The sequence below is a fragment of the Patella vulgata genome, chromosome 1, assembly GCF_932274485.2.
Source record: "Patella vulgata chromosome 1, xgPatVulg1.2, whole genome shotgun sequence".
NCBI classification, from domain to species: Eukaryota; Metazoa; Mollusca; class Gastropoda; family Patellidae; genus Patella; species Patella vulgata.
The window spans coordinates 41848216-41860273 of NC_065879.2; the positions used below are offsets into that span (position 1 = coordinate 41848216).

The following is a 12058-nucleotide window of genomic DNA, read 5'->3' on the forward strand; positions in this document are numbered from 1 at the left end:
TATCATACATGTAATATATACTAAATGGTAATATATATTCAGTTTTGACATTAAAGGGAGGTAACTTCTCAATTGTGTTTTTATGGTTTCAGACCACAGTGATTTACATTATGACACAATTATCAATGTGGTTAACCATATACACTTTCTCATAAGTGATGCTGAGGTGCCCTACTGTTAATTTGTGGGTTTGTCCACCTGGTTTAAATTCTTATCTTTTGGCATAAAAACCATTTTTCAAAAGAAATCAACAAGATCTGGACTCCCAAGGTCTTTTAAGAGTATGTGTGCGTTGAAAATTTTGCTTAGTAACAATACTTTTTTCTTTTTTTTTTTTTAAAAATCAACATAAACAGGCATATTATAATCTGAACAAGCTTTTGTGGAAATGTTGTAAGGCCCCTTAGACTACCCCAAAAAGTAAACATGCGGTTGCCATGCAAGATATGCCCACATTATGCAAGAGATGGACAGAGAACAATCTAAAATAAGCAAATATTCATACAATCAGGGGTCATAATCCAGGAGGTTACGGTCCGACATGCGACAATATCGAAAGGAACTAAGATCTTTGGGATTTAAACATATGTTTTAAGTTTTGCCATGGCTAAAAATTGTTACTGTACCGTGTCCACAAACGAAATGTGGGCATATAGAAATATCTAAATCTACCCTTTCATGGTGTCCTTTCCCACCCCTTTTGGTTCAAGTAACTTTATTTAAACAAACCTTGACAAGTATCATACAATTAAGTTGTCAACATAACAATGCAAGTATTAGTGAGTGGCAAGAATAATGTACTATAAATACAGTTTTATTGCTGTACTTTCATATATGTACATTTACATTTTATAGGGTATAATCAGTGTTAATATTTACATACTTATATTTACATAGCCTGTCTATAAAAATAAATCCACCAGTCTTATCACGATCCACAAATAATCGATGAGATTCTTCGGAATATATTTCTTTTAAATGCATTGAGATGTTAAACTAGTGAATGAAATCCTTTGTCAGTAACAAGTTTTATTAGTATTGGAGCTAGCTGGCCATTGTTTTTAGCTCGCGGACAAAATTTTAACACAGAGATCATTGCTAAAATAGATGTGTAACGAAGATTTCAAGAAATGGAAGTGAAAAAAGCAAAAGGAAAACACAAGTTATCCTTCTATAAAACTGACTGAAGTTATCCCTTGTTACTTCAATTGCTGGTTACCTCAGGCAGTTTCGGGGGTGTATCAGGAAAATGCACGCCATACCGATTTCTAGTTGCCAATTTCTTTTCAATAAAGTTCCATTGGAGATGTTATAACATCTCTATGGTTACAGGCCAATGTTTAGTTAAATGTCAAATCAAAAATATCAAACAATTGCTGGATTTGCTAAAACAGGATTACATAACTTATTTAGGGGATCTGATTCTAAAACTGCACAAGTGTCTTGAAATTTCTTAACAAAAGTATCACATAATTTTGATTCTTACACAGGACTAGGTTGGATAAAGTTTTACAAGAGTCTTCTAGCACCATTAATCAGTTTCATTCACTAAAATATATCTGGAACTTATTTTTAAATAAGTTTTTCTTTTAAAATAAGTTTTTTCTTTTCTAATCACAATTCATCAGGACGTCACAATGACTTTCATTCCATATTTAGAAATACAGATGTCTACTTCATTAAGTGCTGACTTTAATCTTCTATCCAATGCTATTAGATGTTTATCATTTATAACTGGTGCAACAGGATCCCCATCTAGAACACCACCTAAAACAGAGCTTAAAATACCATCTTGTAGTGACAATAAACGCTGCCAGGTTTTTACACGAACGCTAAAAAATAAAACAGACCAAATATTCAAAACATTTCTTTAAAAACAGCCATATGGCAGACACTGTCTGTCAAGGGATTCTTCTGTACAATGAGTGTTGGATGCAAACACAGTATACCCACACTAGTGACAAATCATCTGTGGAGTTGACTCAAGGAATGTCTCTAAGTAAATCTAATAATCATTTGACCACAAATTAATTATTTTAATGAATTTAACAATTTTTTTCACAGAGGCTGCCAGGCAGGATATGCCCACATTTTGCAAGAGATGGATAGAGAACAAGCTAAGAAAAAAAAACCATGATTTTTCGTACAATCAGGGGCCATAATCCAATCAGTTATGGTCTGAAATGTGTGAATATCGAAAGGGACCGAGATCTTTGGGATATAAAGATATATTTTAAGCTTCATCAAAAATTGACCTCTAGAGAGTCCACAACCTTTGGATTAAATACTTGCACACAATTTGTGTACGAGGGGTGGCCATTTTGTCGGACAGTTTTAGTTCAAATTTCACGAAATTCGAACTCAACCATCATTAGGGTGTAAAGGTTTTTTTAAACGTATCTACAACCATGGTATTAATACTTTTACACTATTTGCGTACAATGATAGGCCAGTTCGTCCGGCAGTTTTTATCCGATTTTCACAAAATTCAAACTCACATTATGGTGTAATGGTGATATATTCGAAGGGTTTTTTTTAAATCAGATAATAATTGTGACCTCTAAGAGGAACCACAAGCGAAAAACGCGATTTTTACAATCAGGGGCCATAATTCAGGAAGTTATGATCCGATATGTGCGAATATCGACAGGAATCAAGATCTTTGTGTTATAAACATGCATTTCAAGTTTCATCAAAATCGGGTGAAAATTGTGACCTCTAGAGTGTCCACAAGCTAAAAACATGATTTTTCATACAATCAGGGGCCATAATCCATAAAGTTATGGTCCAACACATGCCAATATCAAAAGGAACCAAGATCTTTTAGAGATAGACCTATATTTCAAGTTTCATCAAAATCAGATAAAAATTGTGACCTGTAGAGTGTCCACAAACAAATTGCGTACGGATGAACGTCCGGACAGACAGGGGCGATGGCATAATACGTCCACAAGAAATTGTGGGTGTATAAAAATACAATGAAAACCTTCTTTATGAACATACGATAAACATCCTAAATTAACTTTTTTCTATAATGTGTATAAATAATTCTGGGAATTTGCTGGTTTTCAAAAGAACATTAAATGAAATAGGGTTTACAGTGTGCTATGAGGGATAATTTTCCTGGGCAGAAGTGCCACGGCCTAGTCTTATATCGAATTCCAACAAGGGGTTTTCAAAAGGGTTTATTCATTAACCATGAATGTTTTAAAACAAGGCATAAATAACTTTTTTTCATAACATGATTACAAGAGTTTATCAATTTATTATAGGATTCATCCTTATGTCACATTACCCATTATTATAAATTCAAGTACACCTGTCCTGAACATAAAGTTGATGCTTGCATATTTTGGGGAATTACTTGATACTTACAAAATGCAATGTCCCATATTTATAGCAAGTATTATTTTCATGAAACTTATTTACATGTATACCTTAAGCAAAGACTTTATTCATATTATCACTATCACTGAGAGCCTTTGATCATTAATTGAAGTTAGTGAGGGTATATATTCTTACATATAGTTCATAACTTACCTGCAACACTGATATAACGGTGCTAATATTGATCGTTCATCATGAAACGGATTACCAAAACTAAACAAAAATCAAAAAAATCAGAGTGTTTACAAACAAGGCAAATTGATACAGTAAAGAGAAATCTAGTGATATTTAGCTTTAGATGATAATATAAAAGTTCATTAGTCTGTAAAGCTGGTATGACAGGCAACTGCATAGTTGAAATATTAACACAACAAAACCAACAACAAGACACAGAGTCCATAACAACTTAACTTTACTGTGAAAAGGCGTAAAAACCAATAATGTCTGGGTTGTCCACCACCTCTATAGCAGCCAATGTCACCAGTATTAAGGTGTCAACCGAAGTCTAACACAGAATTATATAAGAGTTGTACTGAACTTAGCTTTTAAAAGCCCCATTTTCCCCACTCCAACCGATCGTGAAAATGTCTTTCTCACATGTTGTTGTGATCTTAAGTTGTTACAATCAGAATCACAAGATTAAAGTGTGCCTTTCAAACAAGATTTACATTTATAAAAGTGATTTATTTTTAAATTATTGCTCAAATTATGGGCGCAGATCCCGGTGGGGACACGGTACGCGTACCCACCAATAGTTTTAGTGGTGGGGGCATGATATACTGTTTATTTTTTAAAATCATTCCAGAGCTTTTATAGACATTTCAGAAAGTGTAGAGTTGGTCCCAGGCACTTGAGGTCAGGGTCCTTGAAGTTGTACAGCTGCACCCGGTGACCGATTTTTATTTAACAGGGAATAAGAGATAATTCATATTATAACAGTAAATAATTAAAATATTCCATAGGGATTATAATAATATGTATATCGTGTAGGTGTTCATATCTGATACGCTGGGTATTAAAGGGTCAAGATTTTGTTTTTATCTGGTATACTGGATGATAAATCACACAAATTATAAAATTCCAAACACATAATTTCTAACATAACATCACCACTGTCACATTCAAAATAGATAATATAATACAACTGGTACTATGTGAATGATGATCATTAAAATAGCTATGGGAACAATATAAACAGCTAGAATTAACTTTAAAATAAAGCGAAAAGTTATTATTTCAATGTGGTCGCCATTTTTTAATTTTAACGTGGGAAAATTTGCCTTTGCCATCGGATTTTTAATCACCAATGAATAATACAGTAAAATGTTACATTTACTTCAATTGGGATTGAATATTGATATGTTTAGCTGTGTGTGTGGCTTGTTTTAGTTTATATAAATTAAAAGATTTGTAGGCCTGTACATTTGTGTATCCAATTGAATACACATCTTGCTCAAAGACTTTAGGTAGTCTTCGAACACTACTGGGAATGGAGGCGGAGCTGGAATCTCAGTAGTGTAAATATTTCTAGTTCTTGTAGTGTACATGAGAGAATAAATCGTGTACGGTGGCTTGAAGATTTGTCTTTAGATTAGATTTCGTATCATTTGCTGCCTCAGGGATTAGAATTGTTAGCCAGAAAATGATGCTGAAAATACCCACAGAGTGCGTTTTAGAGCGTCTAATTTTCAAAAAATTTTGGGGTAAGACCCCAGAACCCCCCTCTTTACCAATAGTTGCCCGCGCATGGACTGTCCCCACCACTCATTTTTGGGATCTGTGCCCCTGGCTCAAATCTATAACAAAACACAAATCACAATCTGAAATTCTACTATCGATGTATGAAACAAATTAAGAGGAAATGAAACCAGTACATGATTAAAATTGATTGGTTCTACAGGTTAACTATTGTCATATAAAAATAAATTTCATGTAAGATATTACCTTTTACCATTATCTAATAACAACAACATTGTCTCTGTAGTGTTATGGAATGTTTCATAATGATGTCTATCTGCATTACCTACTAGATAATCAAATATAGCTGTATCTATTATATCTAGTAATATAGGACCATCTCTATAATAGTCTATCATCTGTACCTTTCTACAATACCCATCATCAGTCTCCCAACTACATTAACAAAATCAAGATTTAACTCACAAATAAAACAGAAAAGATATTCTTATTGTATGACATGTATATAAAACCTGAAGACCTTTCTTCATCAAATGATATATTCTGATCAAAAGCATCCTTTGTTTAAAGCCATTTAGGTTTTACTATTTATTCAAAATATGATATCCACATATACTAATTAATGGCCAGGGTGTCACAAAAGAGTATCAAGCTTTTTTTTGTTCTTGTTAAATCTGTAAATCTGTTCGATTTGCGGTGGAACTTTTACTACTTTTTGACCATTCACCATGATCAGGCATAGTGCTGGTCTTAACTGGAGCTTCTCTCAGTACCAACTTGTTTATTAGAATATTCGTGTAGGATGTCTGTGAAATAACTTAAATGAGTTTGATGTACCCCATTTGAAATTTATTTAAGAAAAAAACTGATATATTTTCTTTTGAGTAGACCTATACAGTGCTAGAACAATTGTAATTAAAATAGCCCTGTACAATAAGTGATTTACCTCCCTTGATTTGAATTAAGCCAGGCATTTCTGACGAAAAAATACATTCTACAAAAGTAACATTTATGACATACAATGGAGTGCCTTAGTCCATCTGCTACTTATTGATTAATGGAGGCCAAATGATTTATCATTGAGTCAAGTAGTATGATTTCAATTTAACAAGGAGCATGTCTAACCGTATGGGTATTCTCTGGTTTCCTCCCTGCTGCTAAATACCCCTATGCGCAAGCGACTAAATGAAATAATTTGTACCATATGCTAATCCCAAACATAACTAGTTTATGTCAAGTGGACCTTAAACAACATTTCTTCATCTCTCTCTGTCTCATTTATTAATTACTTTATGGAAACAACTAATCCAATGACCTTATTGATAATGTGTTCAAATGTGACATATTGTTGGCAGTTGACAAAGAATCACCATGATTAATCAATATTTTCGAGTTCCAATGTAGATAATGCCTCTCACTTACCTGGCAAGTCTTCCTTCTCTGTATGTTCTAGACCATGGATGTTTATGAAGTTTAAGTTTAAAAGTTGATGGCATCCATAATACCACTGTTCCTTCCAACACTTCACCTTCTGCACAAACACCTGTAGCTGGCCCTTTACAGTAGTAGCATTTACCATAGAAACACATATTTCCATCTGAAACAAACAAAAACAACAATTTATAAACATAAATTCATTGTCATCCATATTGTATTATAATATGAAATACAATAAAGAGATAGACAAACCATGTCATTTCAGGAATAACAAATGGTTCAATTTTATTTCAATAATTCACCAGTGCGTAGAGGTCTTTAGCAGTGGGAGGAAAAGGGAGGACCCTAAGAAAATCCATGAGATTCAACAGGTGACCCTACTCCTTGTCATGTACAATCGTGGATTCGAAACCACGCCACTTGACTCAATGATCAAACGCACATGCATTAACCATTCGGCCACCCCCCAAAACACAATAAAAACATCAACCTTAGAACATGTATTTTAATCAAACAAAACATCATCAATAGACAAATGTAGTCTATTATTATCTGAAAAACATTAATCTCATAAACACCTCCCTTTTCATTATAGAAATTTGTATTATCACCTGAGTCAAATAAAATTTCAAAGACACAATTCTTATTGTATGCCATACTATACAAACATAATTGATCTGATTTTATCTTACGCAAGTAGTTCTTACCCTTTGTGTAGAATGTGTTTAATAATGTCTTACTACCAACTCCTTGTATCTCACGCTTCATATTCACTCTCCGTCCAGACACAAGAGGAGTCCTACGAAACTGTAGAATTCTGAAATTTTTAAAACATGTAATTATTTGTAAACCACTGTATTTACTTACCAGGCAATGAAAGTTGCACTGTAGTTCTTTCATTGGTAAATTCGAACTAGTGGTTCAGCAAAATTAAATTTCAGTATGAAAGTGTTGGTATTTAAATGGAGCCACCACGTAATGTGGTTCAGCAAGTAAAGTGCTAGTTTCCTTTCAGTAGTTGATATAACATGTATTAAATCAGAATGTCTGTATAAGAAGATGACCCATGTTTGGGTTTATCACAGTTTTATGGTTTAATTCCTATTAGTATTTACAAAGATATAAAATTCTATCGATCTTTAGATTATAAGGTCTATCATTGAGTCGAGTGGTCACCTGCCTAACCCTGCCTCAGGTTTTTGTCCTACTTCTAAAGATCTCTATGTGCAGATGATTTACTGAAATAAAAATTGTACCATGTGATAGTCCCGAAATGATCTTGTTTGTGTTGAGTAGGTGTTGAACTTTGTTTCTCTCTGTGTCAACAACTCTGGTCTACATTTCTTCGAAATTGAACTTTCCGTAATTTTGCAATCTACGGTAATACTATTACTAATAGTCAGTTAAAAGTGTTTTTAATGTTGGATGACATCATGGTATTCCGATACAAGTCCACCGCCATCTTAAATATTGTTGTCACTCCTGTCCACTATATAAGAGACGAATCCTAATGATTTTCAACTGTAACTTTCAGAAGAGGTCAATCTGATTAAAATACAGATCTATATTTTGTTTCGTTTTTTTTATACTTTCGATGGGCTACACTACATGAAGATCTGACCAGTGCTATTGGGAGGTCGCGTCAGGATTCATATCAGACAGTGATTAATCAATCAGTGTTGATGTTTCCAATGGTTTACCCACAGTTCCATGCATCACACGCCAAGAAGTCGCCATTAGGGCTGGCGGAAATAATTGATAATTGCCGATAATCGTCGGTAAGTGTTTTGAAAATCGATTATCGATACAGTTTTAAAATATCGATTATCGCGCAATTATAGGTACTTCACTTGCAAGAAGAAGTCCATAAAAATAATCCTTATCACTGTATTCTTTGCTTGGGCCTAGAACTGTAATTAAACACAATAGTCATAATAAAACACACACGTTTGTTGTTTTTTTTCACGCGAGACGCAACCGGTGAGAAATTTTGGCCGCTTATGTCATGATGAGAGCCAATGGTTTCACGTAACATCCAGTTGTGCCCCTTATTTTAACTCTTCAGTTCTTTCGGCTTCTCTGTTTCTAAGTCAAACACGTACTTTCCCTTTATAAAATTTATTATTTTATTAAGAAATTTGCGAAGAAATGTCTGAAGAGGAGTTTTTTATTTTCCCCAGTGCGAAGAAATCACCGCAATAAGTGTTACGGCGAACTGAAGAATTCGAAGGGAAATAACTACATTTTACTCAGTATTATTTAGGTCATAAGTGACAAAACTATGGCGAGCGGTGTCAGGTTCTGTTTTCCAAACGAAGTTGATTGAGTTTCTTTCTACACCTTGGTTTTGCTATGAAATGCTATTATTTTATTGTCAAATGTCAAATAAATGAAAAAAAAATTCTCCATGTATACAGAATGATATCACAACATAAAAATTCGCATATGATACGTTATTCATGTGCAAATTATGATTGTTTTCAAACCAATTGTAAGTCAAAATAATTTGCCGATATTATCGATTATTGATCGGCGGATGGTCGGCGATAATCGATAGTGGAAACAGGATCGATTGCCAGCCCTAGTCGCCATAACAAACAGTTTCATTGGCTAATCCCTAACAATATCCAGAACGCAGGTTATATAACAACTCTTCCAGATCCTAGTGTAGTACAGACAAATAAAACGAAATTTTGAACTATAAAGAACGAAACGAAATAGGATTTGTGCCTTAATCAGATCGAGAAGAGGTAGACAGATGTAATAGAGTTAATAAGAATCAAATTTCAAACCTGCCAAGATGGAAAGCAGCTATTTCACCATTATGTCGATCAGTGCCACTTACAGGTGAATCAGTTATAACATAATCCCTTGTGTACCTGAAAGTATCAAGGGTATACTAATGAAAACTGATCAAGGTGTGCAAAGTACGGAAGGTACAAAAGAAAAACTTCTTGTTGAAACCATTTTTGCTAGAGGTTGTCATACAGTAATTTAATACATTTAATCTAGTTATCAAAGAATATTTTTGGGGCAGAATAATTATTAACTAACCATTTGGGTTTAAAGACCACTCTTTGTTGACCTTGTAAGAGAAGAGTCATCTTGAGCTGTGTCCCTTTGTAACCAACATCAGCTAATGTTATAGGGCGTGTAGACATAGCTCTTAATACAGCACCTACAATAAACAAATAGTTTAGTGTACCATTGTGGCTAGAGCATTTACACGAAGTCACTATCAGTTGCAGAAATTAGACAGACCTCGTAACACACATAAATTTTAATAAGATTGGGATATAAATGTAGTCTCTAGTATTCACAAGAAATTTTGAACAGAATGGAGATTAGACAGAGACCGTGTATCTGATCACATTCCAGTCAGGTTGGGTACCCCTCGTAATCTGCACCTCTTATTAACAATAAATTTTTATAAGTCCATTGTTGCTAAAATTACATAACCGAAATCACAATATTTGACATTTTGTGGAAGAGAACATACACATCCTAAAGTAAATGAATTCAGTAGCATATAAATTTTTTAAAAGATCATATTATTATAAAGAAGACTATTCTTAGGCCAACTTATGATTATAGGTTAAGCTGGTTTATATTGCACAGATTTACTACGCTTTAACAGAGATGTATTATTAAGATTATGTGTGGTTTAATGGTGGAGGGCAAGACATTAAGTAAACATACGATTATGCAAGAGCTAATTCTGCCAATTGCAGGTCTTTCTTTAGGCCTGAAATGTTATCTTAATTATTAACAAGCCAACAGTGAGGCTGATGTCCCCCGCCGAAATCCCAAAATAAATAGATGACACATAATAATTAATTGCACATTTATTTTTTTCAAAAGTATCAAGCAATCAAACTGATTATCAACTATACACCAAGTTTCATCACTCTCTACACCAAGTTTAAACATTCTACCTCAATTAGAAGGAGAGTTATATTTTTCCAAAGTCTCGACCAATCAAATTGCTTATCGCTCTGCTTACCCTCAGCAGAAAATTTTACATAATCGAACTTAGTCAAGGTACTGATGTAATAAAGCTATACTCCAAGTGTCCTCACTCTCACTTAATTAGAACTAAAGTTATTGTGTCTCATGTATATCAACCAATTGCTTATCTCTGCTTACCCCAAGCTAAACATTCTCATCTTTGAACTCCATCAAAGCATTCGCCTAATAGACACCTATGCCAAATGTGAACATTCTAACTCAATTAGAATGAGAGTTATTCTGTTCCAAAGTCTCGGCCAATCAAATTGCTTATCACTCTGCTTACCCTGAGCAGAAAATGCTCATTATCGAACTTAGTCAAGGTATTGATGTAATGAAACTAAACCACCAAGTTTCATCACTCTCACTTAATTAGAACTAAAGTTATCGTGTCCCAAAGCATCAACCAATCAAATTGCTTATCTCTGCTTACCCTAACCAGAAAATGCTCATCTTTGAACTCCATCAAGGTATTGACCTAATAAACACCTACACCAAGTTTGAACATTCTAGGTCAATTAGAAGGAGAGTTATTGTGTCCCAAAAAGTGTGACAGACGGACAGACTGACGGACAGACAGACGGACAAACCCATTTTAATAGTCCCCTGCTGTGATTTTTCGAACAATCAGGAGCCATAATCCAGGAAGTTAAGTTCAGATATACGCGATTATCAAAAGGAACCAAGATCTTAGTGTGTAATGGTGATATATTCACATGTTTTTTTAAATCGGATAAAAATTGTTACCTCTACATGGACGGCAAGCTAAAAAGTGATATTTTGTATATTCAAGGGCCATAATTCAGGAAGTTATGATCCGACATGCGAAAATATCGAAAGGAACCAAGATCTTTGGGTTATAAACATGTATTTCAACTCTCATCAAAATCAGATCAAAATTGTGACCTCTAGAGGGTACACAAGCTTGATATACCAGATGACATACACTATTTGCGTACGACGGGCGGCCATTTTGTCCGGCACTTTTGGCCCGATTTTCCCAAAACTCAATAAATATTACGGTGTAACAGTGATATATTCTAACGTTTTTTTTTTAAATCGGATAATAATTGTGACCTCTAGAGGGACCACAAGCTAAAAACATGATTTTTCATACAATCAGGGGCCATAATTAAGGAAGTTACAATCTGATATGCCTGAATATCGAAAGGAACCAAGATCTTTGGGTTATAAATATGCATTTCAAGTTTCATCAAAATCGAATTAAAACTGTGACCTCTACAGGGTCTGCAACCTTGATATACCATACTTTTACACCATTCGCATACAAACGGCGGCCATTTTGTCCAGCAATTTTGGTCCGATTTTCACGAAATTCGAACTCGATCTTCCTTACGGTGTGACTGTGACAAAATCAAACGTATATTTAAATCGGATAATAATTGTGCCCTCCAGAGGGACCACAAGGTAAAAAAGGCGATTTTTCTGACAATCAGGGGCTATAATTCAGGAAGGGCGCAAATATCGAAAGGATCCAAGATCGTTGGGTTATAAACATGCATGTCAA

The 12058-nt window shown here is 34.3% G+C and overlaps 1 protein-coding gene across 1 annotated transcript in view; it reads right to left on the reverse strand.

Moving 5' to 3' along the window:
* Positions 1-798: 798 nt before the first annotated feature.
* Positions 799-12058, reverse strand: part of LOC126832513 (glycosaminoglycan xylosylkinase) — a 67711-nt gene continuing 56451 nt past the window's right edge. The window contains exons 4-10 of the mRNA XM_050563324.1: positions 9577-9700; positions 9315-9401; positions 7230-7339; positions 6508-6682; positions 5332-5520; positions 3541-3600; positions 799-1832 (exon numbers count right to left, since the gene is read on the reverse strand). Of these exons, the coding sequence (XP_050419281.1) occupies positions 1625-1832; positions 3541-3600; positions 5332-5520; positions 6508-6682; positions 7230-7339; positions 9315-9401; positions 9577-9700 (953 nt within the window). The 3' untranslated portion in view covers positions 799-1624. The remainder of the gene's footprint in view (positions 1833-3540; positions 3601-5331; positions 5521-6507; positions 6683-7229; positions 7340-9314; positions 9402-9576; positions 9701-12058) is intronic.